At 42.2% G+C, this 22,347-nt stretch overlaps 1 protein-coding gene across 1 annotated transcript in view; it reads right to left on the reverse strand.

Annotated features, from left to right (window-relative positions):
• The window catches only part of Hhat (hedgehog acyltransferase), a 208,057-nt gene that overhangs the window by 139,114 nt on the left and 46,596 nt on the right, over positions 1 to 22,347 (reverse strand). Inside the window, exon 7 of the mRNA XM_090339923.1 lies at positions 2,724 to 2,874. Coding sequence (XP_090196049.1) covers positions 2,724 to 2,874 — 151 coding nt within the window. The remainder of the gene's footprint in view (positions 1 to 2,723; positions 2,875 to 22,347) is intronic.

Below are 22,347 nucleotides of genomic sequence, written 5' to 3' on the forward strand. Positions count from 1 at the left end.
GGAGCCATGGTTTCTAATGTTAACAGACACTGTAGAAGCCCCCAAGGAGATGTTTCACAAGAATTCGTTAGTGAGTAAGCTGGGTTAATAAGGAGGAAGAAGAAGGCTGAATATACAGTATTTGCAACTATGCCCATGAAACCTGTTGAAATTGTTTTTAGAAAAGCAGAAAGGGAGTGGGGATGGGATTAAAGGGGTGGAGATTGGTGGGAATACATGGTAAATGTGTGGAAAGGTAACAGTGAAAATTTGTCCCCAGTATAACTAATATAAACTAATAAGAAAATAAATAAAAATGGGAACTATAATCTCTTAAAGGAAAAAAAAATCCGAATGCATGCTAGGCTCCACAGACACTTGTGACATGTCTCCCATTGTCCGAGGCCAGGACCTGTTGATTTGGGAAATTACTTTTACAAATAGATCAGCGTTAACAGAACTTCCAATCAGGTTTACCTTTTCAACAACCACCATAACAGTAACACAACACTTCCTGGCCTCCTATTTAAGGAGAGCACCTTGATCTTTCCATGAGAATAGAACAATGGGAAATAATTAAGGACCAATCAAAGCAATTACTTGATATTCCTTGCAACTGCCAAATGAAATTTCAAACTCCTGAAAGCAAACCAAACCAAAGAATAGGGCCAGGAGCCTGGCCTAGTGTTAGAGTGCTCACCTCGCATGCTCAAAGCCCTGGGTTCGATTTCTCAGTACCACATACATAGAAAAAGCTGGAAGTGGCACTGTGGCTCAAGTGGCAGAGAGCTAGCCTTGAGCAAAAAGTGTCCAAGGACAGTGCCCAGGCCCTGAGTTCAAGCCCCACCACTGGAAAAAAAAAAAAGAATAAAGAAGCTTAGATACACTCAGCATCTATGACAAGTCACTTTGGAAAACCAGGAGGTTGAATGCTGTCTAACTCCCCTCACAGAGAAGCATGAGATATTACAATATTTGCCTAGTTCTTCTATTACCTGGGGCAAGAGCTTGAGTCTTCTGCCTCCAGGGACAAAATATAAGACTGGGTGGGGCCGGGAGTTTGGCCTAGTGGTTAAAGTGGTTGCCTAGCATGCATGAAGACCCAGGTTCGATTCCTCGGTACCACATACATAGAAAAAAATCCAGAAATGGTGTTGAGGCTCAAGTGGTAGAGCTCTAGCCTTGAGAAAGTCCAAGGACAGTGCTCAGGCCCTGAGCTCAAGCCCAGGACTGGCAAAAAAAAAAAAAGAAAGAAAGAAAGCACTCTAACACTGGGCCACATTCCCAGACACATTCGCTCATTCATTGGGCTGGGAGTTTGGCCTAGTGGTTAAAGTGCTTGCCTAGCATGCACGAAGACCCGGGTTCGATTCCTTGGTACCACATACATACAAAAAAAAAAAGCCGGAAGTGGTGCTGAGGCTTAAGTGGTAGAGCTCTAGCCTTGAGAAAGTCCAAGGACAGCACTAAGGCCTTGAGCTCAAGCCCAGGACTGGCAAAAAAAAAAAAAAAGACTGGGTGGACCATATAAATGAGGGAGAATGGCCATTTTGAGCAGAGCCAGAACCAGGAAAGACAAAAAGATATCCAGATTGCAAAACAGAAGTAGGCTCTGGCTCCCAGCATTGAGCCACTGCCAGCCCTGAGGTTCTTACATTAGGTTTGCAATTATACATACAATCTTATCACCTGTGGAAAGGGAGCATAAAGCAAATCCATCTAAAAACCTGCTACTAGAAATAGTAGCTGGGAGCGTGGCCTAGTGGTAGAGTGCTTGCCAGTTATGCACAAAGCCCTGGATTCCATTCCTTGGTCCCACATACACAGAAAGTGCTGGAAGTGGTACTGTGGCTCAAGTGGTAGAATGCTAGCCTTGAGAAAGCCCAAGGACAGTGCCCAGGCCCTGAGTTCAAGCTCCAGAAATGGAAAAAAGGAAGAAAAAAAAGAGAAAAGAAGAGAGGAGATGAGAAAAGGGAAGAGAGGAGAAAAGGGAAGAGAAAGGAAGGAAGGAAGGAAGGAAGGAAGGAAGGAAGGAAGGAAGGAAGGAAGGAAGAGAGGGAGAGAGGGAGGGAGGGAGGGAGAGAGGGAGGGAGGAAGGAAAGAAAGAAAGAAAAAGAAAGAAAGAATGAATTTAGAAAGAGCGAGCAGGGTGAGGGATAAGGGATCTTCTATGAAAAGATTCCAGGCTAACCATAACACATGTCTATGTGTGTGCAACTGAACACAATAGTAATATAAAAGTAAAAACAAATGCAAACGTCTGTCGAATATCTGCTGTGTGCAAGCTGCTCTCAATGCATTAATTTATTTAGGTAATGCCATTACTCTTGTTATTATTATTGCAGAGATAAGAAAACTGAAACATCTAAAATTCCCCACATCTGATATGAGAACTAGCACCTGGCAAAGTTGGCTTGTGCTATGTCCTGAGACTTGTCTTCTAATCAATAGTCTCCCATACAGATGTCATTTTCCAGGAAAACAGAAAGTGATAAAATCATCAATCATAACAGCATATTTCCTAGCAAGAAACAACTTCAAACACACCCTTTGTGCACTGCCCCCAGACACCTTCTTGCTTTGCCTATAATTCGCAGCTTGATGATAATTTTGGGAGGTTCCAGGAGCACAAATTGTCATCCCATTAGGAGGATGAAGAAACGTAAGTACTAAATGTGGCTTCTGTGAGGGGCAGAGAACGCATGGTGATCGAGCTCTCTGAAGGCTTTCCTAAACCAACTGACCTCCACATCCCTGTGAAACTGAACATGGTGCTCACGCAGCGAGGGAGAGGAGGCGGCTTGAGTCCATCCAGGCGCATGAGCAGAGCTGGTATGCCAAAGAGAACAAGGTACTTGACGTAGAAGAAGAGCACCTGAGCCAGCGCCAGTCCTCCTGAAAGACAAAGGAACCCATCAGACACACAGACAAGAGGGTGTTCTCCTAGGACCTGTGTAACAGCCCAGGAGCCTTGTTCCAAGCCTCCTGCCACTCTCCATTCAATTCTCCATTTTGCCGGTAATTTTTTGGCGGGAACTGTGAGCCTTTCTAAGGAATTCCACAATTTCAGTTCTCTCCTATATCTACCATACTTTTGTTAACATAGTCATGTATTAACTAAAGACATTGCTTATTTGTTCATTCTTGATCACACATATGAGAGAAAGCATACATCCTTTGTCTCTCTGGGCCTGATTCGCTTCACTGAACATGATTTATTTTTCCAGGTCCTTCCATTTATTTGCAAATGATGCTTTCATTTTTGACACTAATTCTGTGCTGTTGTCATATGTGAAATGCAAATATTAAAATCAAAAACAGCTGTGTCTACATGCCTGTGAGTTGAATTCTTTGTCCAAAATTTTCATCATTGAATAAATGATACAAAAGCTGGGCTAAACGTGTTCAAAACAACTCTATGGCTAGATCTAATTGAAGGTAACAGATATTTTTACTTCAATATAGATGGAAAATATAATAAGGCACACATAATGTATAATATTCAACCAGTGCTCTATAGACTTGATACTAAATATTTCTCCCTTATTATCTTTAAGTACTTGTACAAAGGAGCTTCCATTTAACAAAACAGTTTATGAACACTATGCATCTTTTTTTTTTGCCAGTCCTGGGGCTTGAACTCAGGGCCTGGGCACCGTCTTTGGACACTTTTTGCTCAAGGTTAGCACTTTGCCACTTGAGCCACAGTGCCACTTCCAGCTTTTTCTGTGTATGTGGTTCTGGGAAATCGAGCCCAGGAATTCGTGCATGCTGTGTGAGCGCTCCTGGCCCAAACACAATGCATCCTGATCAACGTCCTCACCCATCCCCCGAACCTGCCTCTTCACTCACATTCTTAATTTTGTATGATATGCATAGAGTTCTTGACTGTATTTTCCCCACCCTCCTGCCCTGCTTCATTCATCCAACCCTCTCCTCTTGTAAGATAGAGGTTGAAAAGATTTTCCCTTGAAACTGTAATAACTGCTTTACAAGCATAGGACAAAGATATACATAATGGGTTTTTTGTGCCAGCACTGGGGCTTGGCCCAGGGTACTGTCCCTTAGCTTTGGTGTATAAGGCTGTTGCTCTACCAACTGAGCCATGCCTCCACTTCAGACTTCTGGCTGGTTGATTGCAAGGTAAGAGTCTCACAGACTTTGCTTCCTCAGTTGTTTTTTAACCATAATCCTCAGATCTCAGGCTCCCGAATAACTAAAATTACAGTCATGAGCCATCAGCATCCCACTTGCATAATAGTACTTAAAGGGTAAAATTTTATGTTAATTTTTCTACCTTGGGATTAACTGCCTGATGCTTTGCAACTGATTGTCATCATCCCAGAAAAGACACACAATTCATTCTTCTTTCTCCCTTGACCTAAACGTTGCCCCTCTTTGTAAGATTTAGTCTAAGTTTGCAAAGTTGACCCTACAAATTCTGCTACAGCCTCTTGGGCATATAACTGACAAGAAAACAGCGTCAGAATATAAATCACTCTACACTGATTGCAAGTTATTTTGACATATATAAACTGAACAAGCTCTTGTCAAGGTCAAAAGTACAAAGCCAAGCGGGAGTTTGGCCAAGTGGTAGAGTGCTTGCCTAGCATGCATGAAGCCCTGGATTCAGTTCCTGGGTACCACATACACATACACAGAAAAAAATCAGAAGTGGTGCTGTGGCTCAAGTGATAGTGATTACTAGTTATGGACTAAAATATAATTGACATCGAAGAAAGAAGTGACATAGGTCAAAAAATGTGCTCTTTACTTGCCATGAAACTGTAACCCCTTAGTACATCACCTTTTAATAACAATAGAAACTGTTAAAAAGAAAAGAAATAGACTTGAACTCGGGATACCATAGGACTTCAGGGCTCATGATCAATTTCATTCCAGTTTCATTTATTCTGTTCTTTTGTCATGTAGTTTTTTAATTTAGCCCTCATGTCCTGCTCTTCCTTTTCTTAGCAACATCTTGTCTATTCTTCAGATTACAGCTCAAATGTGGCCTTGTCTTGTTCATTTAATGTTTTTATTGAGCACCAGTTCCTTGCTAATGCAAATGAATAAGAGCAGTAAACAAGAACATTAGAGTCTGAAATGAGAAGAAAAATCTAAGTGGGATTAAACCTCACACTATAGGGACAAGAAACAATATGAACACTGAGACTCACATTTACCAACTTACTCAATGTGTAGTTACACAGGCATGACTCTAGGTGTTTACCATACATTCATGGATATTAGTGCTTCCATGTGGATTGCATCTAGCAAAAATCAACAGAAAACAGACACTTGTGCCTTTCCCACTTCCCTTTCTCAGTTGGCTGTGACTGAAGAATTGCCATAATTAAGGAAGCTCAGAAATGCTGAGATGGGCAGACACTAGTGGCTTACCCTTGTAATCTTCTACCCAAGAAGCTGAGACAGCAAGGATCACAGTTTGAAGCCAGTCCTTGCATAAAATCTACAAGACTCTTATCTCCAATTAAGCAGCAAAATGTTGCACTGGAGATATGGTACAAGTGGCACAGTGCCAGCTATCAGTAAGAAAGCCAGGTACTGGCAGTAAAAATAAATGATTTCATTAATTTAAGTGCTGAGTGTTGAATACTATTGTATTAAAAATAGGAGGAAGGGCAGACTTCCCTAAGACAAACATATTTCAGTAAAAGGTTGAAGGGAACAAAAAGTTAGCTGTGTAATCACCTGCTGCCTCTTAAACCTGAAGAGTATTTATTCCTAGGACCTGTTCCATGGCTTTCACTTCACATGATGGCTGTACACATGTATAGTTATCCTATTAGACCATGAGCCCCGAAGAGTTTTAAAAATTATTTATTATATCTTTGAGATCCCCAGTACCTAACATCTGACATGTGGCTGATCAATGGCATACTTGAAAAGTAACTGAACAGGCAACAGTATGGAGTCTTAGTATCACAATGTCCCTGGAAACTGTCGTAATAATCTATTGTCAGCTCAGAGAATTCAATAACTAATGAAACTTGGGCTACCAAATGAAAGAGTTTTCTGTGGGTTTGGGCCTCGTATTCCAAGTATAAGAAACTCTATAGGGCAGAAGATCCAGAGAAGAAGCACTGTTTGCTAGTACCTTGAAGCTACTAAATGTGGGTGGAACTCAGTCAGCCCATAAACCACCTCCAACTCTTAGTTCTTCAAACTCAACCTGTTGAAAGAATATAGATTTCTCCCTCCTAATCTAGAAGCAGAACAGATGTTCAAGACAGAAAGAGATGCATGAAAGTGCTACAGAGTCCTAGGAAGATGAAGAAGGAAAAAAAGCCTCAACCCAACTCTCTGGAGTTCAGTCATTCCCAAGTAAACACACTCAGGTGCTCATTCCACCCACCCATACCCTCTTTCTCACTGTCTCTCACTCCCTCACTCTCACTCTCTTTCTCTGTATGTGTGTGTATGTATGTATATATATATATGAAATTACATAAGACATTTATTTGATATATTAGGCAAGAACAGAGCTCAGCAATCCAATATCACACTGTAATGTAACATACAAAAAAAATTACCTCTTCAACATAGGGCAATATTTAAATTCAACCTACTCAAGAGCGTGTGTCAAATAAAAGAGTGAGATTGCTCCTGTCCAAAATAATTCCATGTCACCTGGAATTATTGGTGGGCCCAATAGGGTTTTTTTTGGGGGGGGGGTTGCCAGTCTTGGCTTGAACTCAGGGCCTGAGCATTATCTTTGGGCTTTCTCAAGGCTAGAGCTCTACCACTTGAGCCACAGAACCACTTCCAGCTTTTTTCTATATATGTGGTACCAAGGAATCACAACCAGGTCTTCGTGCATGCTAGGCGAACACTCTACCACTAGGCCAAAGTCCCTGCCCCTAAGCCCAATAGTTTTATCAAAATAAATCATTCCCCTCCCAAAAAAAGCACCTTAAAAGACAAATTTTTGCTGGGCGCAGTGGCTCACGCCTATAATCTTAGCTACTCAGGAGGCTAAGATCTAAGGATCAAAGTTCAAAGCCAGCCTGAGCACAAAAGGACCTGAGACTTTTATCTCCAATTAACCTCTAGAAAATGGGAAGTGGGGCTTGGCTCTAGGGTAGGATAGTAGCCTTGAGCTGAAGAGCTCAGGGACAGTGCCCAGGCCCAGGGGTAGGCCTTGAGCTGAAGAGCTCAGGGACAGTACCCAGACTGAGTTCAAGCCCCATGACCCACAAAAAAAAAAAAAAAAAAAAACAAAGACAAATTTTTCTTAGTAACTATATATCCAACTCAAACTGAACCTATTTGCATAAATTTATTTGTTTCCCACTCCTTTACCTTCATCCCATTCACACTGGAGTAGTCAATCTTCCATATTTATCTACCTTGTGTAATAATTCAAAGGAAAAACTCTAAGTGCTGAAGAAGGAACACAACACTAATTTGTTGTTGTTGTTGTTGTTTTTGCCAGTCCTGGGCTTGAGCTCAGGGCCTGAGCACTGTCCTTGGACTTTCTCAAGGTTAGAGCTCTACCACTTGAGCCTCAGCACCACTTTGGCTTTTTTCTATGTATGTGGTACCGAGGAATCGAACCCAGGTCTTCGTGCACGCTAGGCAAACACTCTACCACTAGGCCAAACTCCCAGCCCCACTTATTTGTTTTTTAAAACAAATCTTCCAGTTTGAAATTGCAGGTGGGGACATATTATCTGAGGAAACACCCTAATGGCAAACCACTGAATGATAGGCAAAAATTGAGTACTTCACGAATCGACATGCCATCCTTGCTCTTCCATTTCACTCTAATTTTAATTATATGTGCTACCAAAACAAGCAGTTGTCTCTCTTTTAATATTATTCTATTACAGTTTTAATTGACATAAAGTGGCTGGAGACTGGCTTCTATATGGCTTATCATTCTCCTTTTAGCTCTGGTTCTCAGATGAGTGGCTAGAGATTTTCACTAAGAAGTGAAGAGATGGAGGGGAAAGCCAGCCCCAACCCAATTTTCCTCCCCTGACTTTCCTATACTCACTGGATTCCTCAATAATTTAAACCTTTTACTGATTCTTGGCCTACACTCATTCCTCTACTTCCAGGATCCCCTCACACGTCCTCTCTTTTGCAGTCTCAACTCTACCTTTGGTAAAGGTCCCACCAAAACGCTGTGTATGGCCGGGGGGGGGGGGGGGGGGCGGTGAAAATGCAATCAGGAATGCTGCCTCAGGGGACTCCAACAATATCTGTGACATTTTATTTCTTAAACTACATAAGAGAGAAACAAATGCTCATTGAATTTTCTTTATGCTTTTCTGTATGTATACTCTCAGTTGTCTGGGCAAGTTCAACCTAATTTCAGAGCATACCGTGGCCAGCTACTGCCTAAGACTGCCTCCAGGCAGGTGAGGTAGTGCACGTCTGCAGTCTTAGTACCAGAGAAGCTGAGGTAGAAAGATCATCAATTCAATGCTAGCCTGGGTTACATAATGAGATTCTGTCTCAAAAGCAAAGAAACAACAATAATAATGTTTCTATATGCCAACCAGGAGGCAGCAGCACATTTCATTCTCAAATAGTTTTGAGAATGGTAAGTACGATCATTATTCCTGGTTTGCAAGGAGAAACTTGAATATAGAAAGGTGTCAAAACTTACCCAAGATCACACACTAATGAGTCTCAGAGCTGCCACTTGAACTCCGGTGTTCTGCCTCTAAGTCATCTGATTGAGTTGAGTCACATCCAACTCTCAGGGCAGACACAGAACTGAGCCAGTGTGAGACAGACCAGATGACAGGGCAGCCAGGGAATTGTCAGACGAAGCCACAGAGGGCTATTTCATGCAGAATAAGAAACCCCAGCCAGACACCAGGGGCTCATACCTGAAATCCTAGCAACTTGGGAAGTAGAAAAGGGAAAGACCATGGATGGAAGACTGCCTGGACAAAAGTTTCCAAGATCCCATCTCAACGAATAAAAAGCTGGGCATGGCGGTGCTACCTTCATCCCAGTGTGGCAGGAAGGATGAATAGAAGAGTCACAGTGTGGGTTGACATGGGCACATATGCATGACCCTATTTGGAAAATAAGGCGAAAAAAGGCCTACGGATGTGGTGCAAGTAGTAGAGTACCTGCCTACAAAGTACAAGATCTTGAGTTCAAATTCCAGTGCCATCAAAAAAGGAAAATGAGGGCCGGGAGTTTGGCCTAGTGGTTAAAGTGCTTGCCTAACATGCATGAAGACCCAGGTTCGATTCCTCGGTACCACATACATAGAAAAAAGCCAGAGGTGGTGCTGAGGCTCAAGTGGTAGAGCTCTAGCCTTGAGAAAGCCCAAGGACAGTGCTCAGGCTCTGAGCTCAAGCCCAGGACTGGCAAAAAAAAAAAAGGAAAAGGAAGAGAGAGAAAAGAAGGAGAAAAAGAGGAAGAGAGGGAGAAAGAGAAGAAAGGAGAACAGAAAAGAAAGGAAGGAAGGAAAGAAGGAAGGAAGGAAGGAAGGAAGGAAGGACGGACGGAAGGCAGGCAGGCCTATTTTATGTATCTAAGAAATACATATCAAGTTTCTGGGGCACGGCAATGATTAAAGAGGAAATGACAATCAAGTACCCTGTGGGGGATATTTGAGGGGAAAGGAGTGTCCACAGGGAATCGCTGATGTTTTATACATAACCATGGTCCATCCTGAACTCTTTACAATGCCACGCCAAGCAGGCCATTCTTCCATTATGCAAGCTGTGAGCATAGGCCATGAAATTATCCTCACACCACATGGAATATCTGTAATTGAAGAGCCAAGCTCCACAGTAGTAAATCCCAGTGTAGCTTTGGGTTCACACTGCATTCATTTTAAATAACCTCAGGAATCTAATCTAAAAAGAAATTTATCAAAATTAATTGGTTTCTTCCTTGTCTTAACAAGGCTTAGGATGTTGAATGTCTCAAAAGGATGGCAGAAGAAAGGAGTCCTGTGCTGTCTGACATAGGTGTGTGCCCCCACTTTACAAAACAATTATCAGGTGCCAAATGCCCCACTCCTCTCTCCTTCCTGGGATGTTGTCAGATAGAAAAAGCAAATGGTTGTCTTTGTTAGCATCTCATTACCAATTAGACAGGTGCACCAACATTATCTCAATAACAGCTGGGGTTGCAATACTGAGAAAAAAAACCCTCTGTCTACTTAATACTTAGGACATAGATTTCTAAACCTCAATCAGAGAACAGGTTGGGCTTTCAAAGAGACTCAAATGAACATTACACAAAGCTTTTGTTTTATCTGTTAGGGAAGATCATACTTCCTCTCACTCGTATGTGTGCATCGTGTGTGTGTGTGTGTGTGTGTGTGTGTGTGTGTGTGTGTGTGTAGACGGGTGTGTGTGCATACATACACCAGTACTAGAGCTTGAACTCGGGACCTTATGGCCTCACTTGACATTTTTTTTTACTCAAGCATGGTGCTCTACTACTCGAGCCACACCTCTACCCTCAGCTTTTTTCTGGTTAAATGTTGACTCAAAGACTTTCCTGCCTGGGCTGGCTTCAAACTGTGATCTTCAGATCTCAACCTCCTAATTCACTAGAATTACAAGCATGAGCCACCAGAGCTGGCTCCTCACTTACTCCTAATTCCTTGCCAAAGCTCTCTTTTGTCCTCATAATCTTACGGACCTGCTTCAACCCTGGGTTTACTGTGGAGAAATACCATTCAATAAGGAACTCAAGAAATGTGATCTTTTTGAGCTCTTAGGGAAAATGTAAGTCATCACCTTTGCTTCCCTTAATTCCTTGTCAAGCCAGAGTCTGATTTCAGTCAGCTGTCCTTTGCCTTTTTATGGAGTTCAGAAAAAAAATAAGAGTTCTTATACTTTAGTGATACTGCTTAAATATTTATGGATACTAGATAAGAGATCTAGTATTTACTTCAAAACAATTCAAGAGAGAATACGGATGAGAGACAATGGGCGATGAGTTGATCATTGCTGAACGTGGCAGAAAAAAAGTTTAAGGTGGCCAGCGTGGTGTAATCCTAGCTTCTCAGGGGGCTGAGATCTGAGGACCCAGTTCAAAGCCAGCCCAGGCACTAAAATCCATGAGACTCTTATCTCCAGTTAATCACTAGAAAATGGGAAGTGGTGCTGTTGCTCAAGGAATAGGGCAATAGCTTTGAGCTGAAGAGCTCAGAGATAGCACCTAGGCTGAGTTCAAGCCCCACAACTGGACAAAAAAAAAAAAAGCCTAAGGTGAATTCTAATTCTTTTAATGTTCTAAGAGGCAATTTTTAGTGATTTTGCTAGATAAAAACCATCTATAAAGTATGAAGGTGGAAGACACAGGAGCCTGGCTAGAGGAACATGAAAAAAAAAATGTTAAGACAAGCTCAGTCACTCAAAGAAACAAGAGTTTACGGAAGTCAACCAGGCAATAAGATGTGGGGGGGGGGGAGGAAGGGGTGTGTTTCAACAAGATCAGAGTCTAAGAAATTTGAGGTGTGTTTTGTTAAATAAAAAAGAAAAGCACATAAGGAAATGGAAAGACTCAGAAAAAAATCATATTAAGTGAAATAAGCCAGACCCAAAGGAACATAGGCTCAATGGTTTCCCCCATTTGTAATAATTAGTACATACCTAGGACTCTCCTAGCAGAGGATTAAAATCGCTCAAAACCTAGATACATAAGGTCATATAGGATGAGAGTAAATGAAATGAACTCTAGGATGTAGAAACAAGAGATTTATTGTGTATGATTGTTGTTCTTAATATACTATGTTATTTCTCTTCTCTTTTTTTGCCCTTATGATTAATCTCATATTGTTACTGTATATGACTTTGTCCTGGTATATTATATATACATTTATTTGCTTATTTGGAATAGGAAAGGGAAAGGGGGGAAACAAGATGATTGGAAGGGGTGGGGGGAAGGGAAACGGGGACAAAAATATGAGAAGGGGTATCAATGTGTGAGAAGAAATGCACCTACGACCTGTAATAGTAACCCCTCTGTACATTATCCCAACAATTAAAAAATAATACTTCTAAGGGAAAAAATAATAATTCCAAGGGAAAATAAGGGAGAGGCAGAAAAGGCAGAGGAATATGGAAAATGAGAGCCCAAGCTGAGGTCCCCAGGAAGTACAGTCTCCCTTGTAAGTTATTTGAGGAATCCCCCAAACCTTAATGAAAATCCACTTTCCTGGCCAGGCACCAGTGGCTCACACCTGTGATCCTGGCTATTCAAGAAGCGGATAGCTGAGAAGTGCTATTCAAACCAGCCCAGGCAGAGTCCACGAGACTCTGATCCTGTTACCTACCAAAAAGCCGGAAATGGAGCTGTGTAGAGTACTACTAGCCTTGAGCAAAAAAGCCCAGGAACAGCACCCAGGCCCTGAGTTTAAGCCCCAGGACTTAATTTAAAAATAAAATTTTAGTTTAAAAATTTTAAAACCTGGGGACCATGACATGTGAAAGGGTATCAATGTGTGGGAATTAAGGCACCATTTATCTGGCAAATATCATGTAACCCTTCTATTAATTACAATAAAAAATATATTACAAAAATCAAAAAAAAATTTTTAAACCCATTTTTTCAAAAAGTCCTCTCACACACAAATGCCTTATATGAGCAGATTTTGTTATGTGTGAAGCTAGCACTTAATAATCAGGGAGATATTAAGCCAAGGGTAACAACATGATCCCCACACAGAAGTCAACCTACAAAGGCAGTACACGAAAGACAGATGGACGCAGAAACCAGATACATTAGCAGAGTAATGGTTTTTGTCAAGACCAGGAAACAGAGTCAGTCCACTATGCCTAGAAATCGAGGGTCTGAGAGACTCCAGCAGCTGAGAGAGAATGACAGTCTCATCTAAAACCTATATATAAAAAAATGTAGTCTAGCTGGGTATTGGTGGCTCAAAGCTGTGATCCTGGCTACTCGAGAGGCTGAGATCAGAGGATCTTGGTTCAAAGCCAACTCATTCAGGAAAGTTCATGAGACTCATATCTCATATTTCCAATTGACCACTAAAAAGCCAGAAATGAAGTGGTGGCTTAAGTGATACAGCACTATCCTTGGGTGAAAAAGCTAAGGGACAGTGCCCAGGCCCCAGGTTCAAGAGCCAGGACCAGCATTAAAAAAAAAAAAGGAACAAAAATACAGAATAATCTCCATGTAAATACTCTGTAAATTGCCCGGGAGAGGCTGAACATTAAGCTAATGAAATTCTGTCTTAATTTCAAGGTAAATTTGTTTAATGACTAGCTTTTACTGCCACCTCCTGGCCCCTTCCTGTATATCAACCTTGAACAACTGATACTGAAACGCGCGCACACACACACACACACACACACACACACACACACACACACACACTATTGACCAATCAAAAATTTCCAATCAGGCCAGGTACCAGTGACTCACACTTGTAATCCTAGCTACTCAGAAGTCTGTGATCTGAGGATCAAGGTATGAAGCCAGTCTGGGCAGAAAAGTCTGTGAGGGCTGCCAGAAGTAGGGCCTAGTGGTAGTGTGCTCACCTAGAATGTACGAAGCCCTGGGTTCGATTCCCTGGAACCACATACACAGAAAAAGCCGGAAGTGGTGCTGTGGATCAAGTGGTAGAGCACTAGCCTTGAGCAAAAAGTGTCCAAGGACAGTGCCTAGGCCCTGAGTTCAAGCCCCAGGATTGGTGAAAAGAAAAGACAAAAAAAGAAAAAAAAGGAAAGTCTGTGAGACTCTTCTCTCCTATTAAACACTGAAAAAGGTAAAACAGCAGAGCTATAGCTCAAATAGTAGAGCCCAGGACAAATCCCCAGGCGTGAGTTCAAGCCACAGGACTGGAAAAAGGGAAAATAATCCAATCAGAGAAGAACTGAACTAAACTATGATCACCTCACAATTGTAAACCTATGCTAACTAGTTCAGTGGGAGCCACTAATCAAGGCTACGAGCTGTCCAGAAATATCCCTCAAGCCACCTCGGCCAGGTGCTGGTCCTCCATTTTATGGATCAGGAACCTCATCCATCAGCACCCCAAGGAAAGATCTATGCCTGAGGGAGGAGTACATCAGTCTAGCTCAAGGACAGAGATTAAGACTATCAGAATACACCCGGGATGGGGGGGCGGGGCACGGTAGCTCACGCCTACAATCCTAGCTACTCTGGAGGCTGAGATCTGAGGATCGAGGCTCAAAGCCAGCCCAGGCACAAAAATACTTGAGACTCTTATCTCTAATTAACCTCTAGAAAATAGGAAGTGGAGCTTGGCTCAAGGGTAGGGCAATAGCCTTGAGCTAAAGAGCTCAGGGACAATGCCCAGGCCAAGTTCAAGTCCCATGACCGACAAAAAAAAAAAAAAAAAAAAGAATACCAGAATGCTAACTGATCACTTTGGAATGAGAAACATCACCTTCAAAATAATTAGAATCCATAATCCATTATGTTGCAACAGAGCTGACACCAACATGGATGGAGATAGAAAAGAGAATAACAAAGTCATATGTATGGTTTTGTTTGGAGTTCTGTAGAAAAGGGAAGTGAATGAGTTGTTAGCACAAAAGAAGAGCCCAGATCTTGATTTTTTAAGTTATCCCCATGATATTGAATGAGACAGAGATCCTAATTTTAAAAAATGCTGGAAGGAAATAGTTCATACAACCTACTACTCAAGACTAATTACATTTTCATCTAATCAAATTTGATTGAATGAAGTAAGTTCTGCCCCATTATTACAAAGCTATAACTTCAATAAGAACTGTTAACATCCCTTTATTTGAAATAGAGAAAACAAGATGACTGGAAGGGGTCGCGGGGGAGGGAAACCAGGACAAAAACATGAGAAGGGGTATCAATGTGCTAGAAGCAATGCACCTACTTACTACCTGAGGAATATAACTGTAATCCCTCTATACATTATCCCGACAATAAAATAAAAAAAGAACTGTTAACACACCTTAAGTAATCGTTTTCCCTGGAGAAAGTTAGCACAAGGGAAATCACATAGTATTCAAGACTCTGGGAATGAGATGTCGCTGAGAAGAATGCTATAGGAGATGAGATAATTGGAAAGGTATCATTGTTTAATGCTACTAATTAGCTCAAATTATTTACCTTAGGGACCTGTTGACAAGAACGACTCTATTTCCTTGTCCTGAGTTTGCATGATAAGATTAAGACTAGAACAAGGTAGTCTTAATATTAACATCCTGCTCTGGCTTCAGAAGTGTGTGCACAGAACTGTTTGCTGCTTGGGGAACTTGGCCAGGCACTGTCTCCATGGCATTTCTCTTAGACATCACTTGACAATGAGTACCTGGCCTCTGGACTCCAGAAAGCATTCATTTCCATTATTTCCAAATGTCTGTCCTACAAGAGAGTGCGGCCCAGGGCAAAGGCACAAAGGAATCTACTCAAACCATGGGAGAAAACCTTTCCTCATCACTGGTCACCTCACCATCATCTCTTACCATCCCTGACAAAAGCTTCAAGTAGACAGATGGCACCACGTTAGGGATGCAACAAGATGTTCTTGGCTTCTTGTAAGTCTGCTCATCAAGTATGCACACAGCATGCAAACTGACCTATACATGTACACTTACTTAAGACATACAGGTGTGCAAACACGGACAAACTCCCTCTTACAAGAGAGCAACAGGCTGTCAGATCATAAATGAGCTAGCTCTGGGAGTAAAGAGTATGCAAAAAGGAATATAATTAGGAATGAAGATTTAGAAAACAGAACAAGAGTGTCATCTAAGACAGGGTGTTGGTTGGGGGGGTGCTTTTTGTTTGTTTAGTCGGTTGTGGAGCTTAAACTCAGGGACTCGCTACTATCTCTAAGCTTTCTCACACAAGGATAGTGCTATACTACTTTGAGCCACAGCACCACGTCCAGTTTTTTGAGGATTCATTGGAGACAAGAGTCTCACAGACTTTTCTGCCTAGGCTGGCTTTGAACCATGATCCTCGGATGTCCGCCTCCTTAGTAACTAGGATTACAGGCATGAGCCATCAGCACCCAGCTGTTGTGTATTTTAAGGGGTAAGAAATGCCTCCCCTAGCAAAGGTGTATTACTTCACTAAGGGTGAGTAGCAATGTCAAATTATGTGACTAAGTAACAACTTAACTAAGGGGAAGTGTGCAAAGAACAAAGCTCACCATTGGTTTATCTCTCTTCCGTCTACAGAATTTTCTAAGAGAACTTACATTTACCGTCATAGTGGCAAGTAAAATGGTTTTTAATTTCTTACAGTGGTATCACACATATTCACCCCCTATCTATTGCAAAGTGTCTGCTTCTTAGCAGATGGCGATCCATGCTTTGTAAATCTGTCTCATTCTTCATGGGGATGTCTGTGTGCCAGGGCACACAAACAGTGGCTGACCCTACCACTTGCCCATCCACTATGCACTTTCTTCCTGACTAGCAGGGTCCTGATTTGGTTCATGAAGCCATGTGCCCTCTTAAACATCCTAAGTTTCCCAGAGTTCATTGAATTTGAATAAGCCAGGAAGGATGTAACCAATAGCAGGAAGCGGTGGATCAGGCCTTCAATGCTAGCTCCCTGGGAAACAGAGACAAGGGGATTGCTGTTCAAGGTCAGATCAAACACAGAAGAAGTTCACCACACTCCACTGCAACCGACGGCTGGGTATGATGGAGGGACCTAACATCCCAAACTTTGAATGAATCACAATGGCTGAATACAATAGCATATGCCCATTATCTCAGCAACAAGGGCAAGCACACATAGGGGGATCACAGTCCAGGCTAGCCTGGACATAAAGCAAGACCCTACCTTGAAAATAACTAACACAGGAAGTAAAGGGGTGGCTCAAGTGGCAGAGTGCCAGCTGTGAGCAAAAAGCAATTTCCATTCCTTTCTTTCCACAGATGTTAATCTCAGAAGTCCCTGCAATCTGGCTCACCAGGGAAAGACAGTTGCAGGGATTAAGTGCACGGTGTCTTAGTAGTAGTAGCAGCAGTAGTAGTAGTAGTAGTAGTAGTAGTAGTAGTAGTAGTAGTAGTTCAATATTTCAGTTTATAAATACAATGCATTTTGATCAAGGTCACCTCTTCCATCAACTTCCACCCATCCCCCAGGTTACCTGGTTCTATTTTCACATATGTTCATTGAATATCTATTGTATTGTCCTACCTATCCTCTCTCCATTTGTCTGCCCTCCTCCTCTGGACAAACACCCTTGTCCCTGACAAAACATGCTTCATCTTCCTGGCATTCATTTTTGTTATATTTAGTTATTCAAAGGAGTTAAAGCCCTAGAACCCTTCCCCAGGCATACCATACTTCATCTGTGTATAGATACACATGGGTCTGTGTGTGTTTTCATGTATGTTCTCTAATTCCAGGAAAGACTGTCCAGGCTGGCTTTCTATTGTCAGGAAGAGAGCTTCAAGATTGAGAATAGAGACTCCAGTAGGCTCAGACAGAATAGGCTCAACATTCCCACCTCAGGGCCTAGCCTGGAAGTGGCGACCTCCTAGGTCTCTGCTAAAAACCACCTTTACAGCTGAGAAGGCAAAAAAAAAAGATTTTGCTTTTTAGGTTCACTAAATTACCATGTTTAGCTGAATTCTCTCCCTTGCAGGATGTCTATAAATTAAGATACGAATGCATCACTTCTAAAAACTAAAATATAAAGGGTTTACAATGTGTGAAAAGACTGTGCATCTCTAAACTTTAGAGTTTATCCCTGGCCAGCAGCGATCCCTCTTTCTCTGTATAATAGGCAGAGCTGCTTCTACTGGAAGACATTTTTAATGAAATCACTTAAGGGATTACTATACAAGAGAAGCCAAAATTTCTCCTCCCTCCCACTCAACAGTCCTCTCTCTGTGTCTGGAGATGAATCCAGCATGCCACAAGGGGCCTATTACATGGCCCAAAGCACTGCAGTGCTGTGCTACAAAATGTTGACAAGAGTTTGTCCAGTTTCTGATGGGAAAGGATTCTGAGGGTCATCACTGGATATATCCCAGAACCATTGCCCATTTTCTTTCTGTCGACAGACCTAACTCTGTAACAAATGGAATGTTAGAAGAGACTATGTCTGTAAGACCCATCGTCTAGACATGGATGGCCTGGCAGAATGTCTATCAAATGTTCTGATGTGGCACTAAAGGCATCATCTGATGAGGTTGGTGTGCCATTGCACAGGATGAAGACGGTGGGCCCTGCGCCTGATTGCACATCGCCTAAATATGTGGAATATACAAAGGGGAGAAGTGGCAAGTCTCACTAGTGCCCCTCTTAACCAACCCTACAACGTCTTCTTCTCCCTGCCAATCTATGATGTGCTTATTTAGAAGCCTTGCTACTCGGTAGTCACCCATCAGGGACACAAGGCCAATTCCACCAAATCACAGCCCCGTGGCCCAGCCAATTGGGACTCCTTCTGGAATTACATGAACAAGTAAAGAGAGTTTGCAGTATCAAGCTAGAAGAGTGGTCTTTCCCACACAGGAGAAACTGGGTTACTTTTAACAAGTAGAGACAGCAAAGAATAAAAACAGAACCCACGGGCGCCTCTCATGTCTCCAGATATTGCTGTGGTTCCAGTTCACTGGTAGAAGACAAGAGGCAAAACAAAGTGCTAGCAAAGGCCACAGATACCTCAGGAATAGAGATCATTTTTTATTTGTTCTATAATATTTACAGATCATTTACGAATGATAGTCCTCCTTGCTCTTGTGTCTTTCCCCCTGCCCCATTGTTTAATGTAAAGCATGCCAGTAGCAGCCAACTCTACCTCTTAGCTTATAGTTACAGAATATCAACATTATGACAGAACTGGAGGAGACATGGATACCACCATCCCCCGAGCACCTGGTGTTGGAGCTGGTGATGGTTATTTATGAGGTGTGCCTGTTCAGGAAAGGAGTGTGAAGGCTTCCAGCACTGCAATACTGGTGTGTGTTCTTAAAGATGTCTATTTGGTGGCATACAATTAATTGAGCACTACATCTAATGAGATCTTCAATTCCCTTTCTGGTCAGACCCGGAAAGAAGCTGTTCAGCATCCTCTTCCTGAATATTCCTTATGCATTAACAGAACTCAGCCTTCATCCATCCTCCTTCAGGAAGCTACTACTACCACTACTTTTTTTTCAGTAGATTCTGATTGCTTGTAGTTGCTAAATGTGGGTATTAAGTTCTTCCGGAGAGACCTCTATTTTCTCACTTCTGATTTTCTTCAATCCTGAATTTATACTCCCTAAAGAATTTTTTTAAATAGACATTGTCAACCCAAATCCAAACCATGACTTCCCATTTGCCAAAATGAAACAGCCCTTCCTCTGTTTTCTTAGCCTCTCTTTAACGTCTGACAACCCTGCACTTCTTTCTTCATAAGACTACTTGTTTCCTTCTCCATTTCTTAGCATTCCTGCTTAGCAACTGCTGGTCCCTCTTTTTCTTTTTTTTCTTTCTTTTTTTTTTTTTGTGGGTCACAGGGCTTGAACTCAGCCTGGGCACTGTCCTTGCGCTCTTCAGCTCAAGGCTACCACCCTAGCCCTGGGCCTGAGGGGGGTCCCAGAGCTCTTCAGCTCAAGGATACCACCCTACCCTTCAGCCAAGCCCCACTTCCCCTTTTCTAAGGTTAATTGGAGATAAGAGTCTCAAGTCCTTTTGTGCCCAGGCTGGCTTTGAACCTTGATTCTTAGATCTCAGCCTCCTGAGTAGCTAGGGTTGCAGGCGTAAGCCACCGCACCCGACTGGTCCCTCTTTTTCTACATACTCCCACCTCAAGCATTCGTGTTCTCATTGCAGTCCATCTGCTAGAACATTTCTAATCCAGGAATTAGCATAGCCCAGGAGAGACCGAGGTTACCCATCCAGAGCCGGTGCAACCTCAGCGCAGGCAACAAACCCAGTCCCCAATTCCCTGTCCATTCTACTCTGTCCTTCTACAGCACATCTCACCACAGCCTGACCTCTCCTGAAAAGCTGATTACAGCAGCTCTCAGCCTCCCTGAAAATTGAAGTAGAGATTTAATCATTATCATCAGAACTGCACTGGGTCGGGAGGGAGGAGTGAGGAGGAGAAAAATAAATGGGAAGAAAATTTTATTTTGACATCTCTAGGAGGGGATTAAAGAAAAAAAAACAATGTTTCATCTGCTGCCCCCTGGTTGCTATGGAGCTGCTAATGTCTCAATTACACAGAGCTGCACTTGAGCTCTGACAGACAGACAGATACCTCTACTTTTCCATTCCCATCAGGAAAGGACTTAACACCTTCCTCGGAGTTCAGAAACAGCCCCATTATTTGATTAACCACATCAAAAGCATTCCATGGTAAGCCATCTCTACTGGCATCCCTAGACTTGTTCATTCTGCATGGATCACTTCCTAGAATAACATAGCCATGTGCTTTCCCCTGACTGCCTCATGCAAAATCGCAGATCACTCATTCGCCTGGATGTCTGGCCACTTCCATGAACACCAATCTACTGGCACTCAGCAGGCAGAGTCCCCACAGCATTTTCCTTTATCTGAACCAGCATATTAGTACTCATTAAACACTTAATGGCCAACAGACATCAGAAGTGGAGAGAGAGTTGCTTTTCTAAAGCAGCTGCCATTCTGCTGGGGGTTCTTGGAAAGGTCACTTCCAGGAAGGGCACAATGTTACCCAGTCCTGAGATCTTTGAAATGAAATCCCAGTTGTGTATTTTCTTCCCTGTGAGACAGAGGTGTCTTGTGCTCCTTGCTAACCTCACATTCAACTGCAACTCCAATATGGGGAAGAAAAAGCCATCACAAAAGGAAAGCCTTCCATTCAAGGGAACAAAGGGACTGGGCTCTGGTAGTTCAGGCCTATCCTTCCAGCCACTCAGGAGACTGAGATGTGAGTATCACAGTTCCAAACCAGCCCAAGCAGACCAATCTGAGAGACTCCCATTCACCAGCATAAAGCTAAAAGCTGAGATATGGATCTAGTAGATCTCCCTATTTAAGCAAAGACGACAAGCAGGAAGACAAGTTCTGGAGTTCACATCCTACACTGAGGAAAGAAAGGGGAGAAAGAGAAGAGAGAGGCTCATGGTGTCTGAGACTGCAGTCCATGGTCTTTTGGAGACAGTACACTGTGGCAGAAGTATGCGGCAGGGGACATCTGCTCACCTAATGTGACTATTATACTTTTGAAAATTATTTCAAATGGATTTTGAATACAACATATACGCATTCAGTATACACCTATTCTAAGCTGAAAGTCCTGAAGTGATTGCCATTTAGTGATTTTATCTTTAGTTGGAATGCTGAGTGTTATAATTTTGCAATTATTTTATATATAGTATAAGACAGAACAAATAATAGATCATGTAATTAGGAACTAAAATCCTCATTTATTTGAATTTCTTTTTTTGCCAGTCCTGGGCTTGAACTCAGGGCCTGAGCACTGTCCTTGGACTTTCTCAAGGCTAGAGCTCTACCACTTGAGCCTCAGCACCACTTCCAGCTTTTTTCTATGTATATGGTACCGAGGAATCAAACCCAGGTCTTTGTGCATGCTAGGCAAGCACTCTACCAATAGGCCAAACTCCCAGCACCTAATTTGAATTTTTAAAAGGTACAAATGGGAAATAAAAGATACTGGAATTCATGTTTAGCATGAATTTAAAATATCCATAAGCCAGGTGCTGGTGGTCATATCTGTAATCTTCACCACTCAGGAGGCTGAGATCTGAGGATCATGGCTCAAAGCCAGACCAGGAAGGAAAGTCTATGAGACTCTTATTTCCAATTAACCACCAGAAAACTGGAAGTGGCACTGTGGCTCAAATTAGCTCATGTTTTGGTGAAAATATATTTCCTAGGTTAGTTTACTGCAAAGGCAGCAAGTAATAACAACCAACTACAAAAAGGTCTAAAAGAAAGGAGCATCAAAATATAGAAACAATGAAAGTATGGAAATGCTAATTACCTTGAAATAATCATGACACATTATACATGTATTGAAATATGACACTATACCCCAGGTGTACAATGATTACACGTTAGTTATCATTTTAAAAGGCCCCTTTCTTAGCCAAAGGAAATGCACAACACTAGTTGTTTTAAAAAAAAAAAAACTATTTGGAAAGGAGAGACCCTTATTTAAATAGCTCAGCATTTTTTTCAATCCTAAAAAGTCTCCTCCTATAGAAACATGGGTGATGGTAAAGATAATCAAGATCATATACATATACATATATATATATCATCAAACAGTAAAGAGATAAGCTTGTTCTTGTCACCTCAGCAAGAAGCAGCTTGATCTGCCCTGAAGACCCTCTCCCTTCCCCTTTCTCTCTATTTCTCTCTTTCTCTCTCCCTCTCCCTCTCCATCTCCCCTTCCCTCCTCCCTTCTCCAGCTGCAGGCTG

Source organism: Megascapheus bottae, chromosome 10 (assembly GCF_031878675.1).
Source record: "Megascapheus bottae isolate mThoBot1 chromosome 10, mThoBot2.hap1, whole genome shotgun sequence".
NCBI lineage: Eukaryota > Metazoa > Chordata > Mammalia > Rodentia > Geomyidae > Megascapheus > Megascapheus bottae.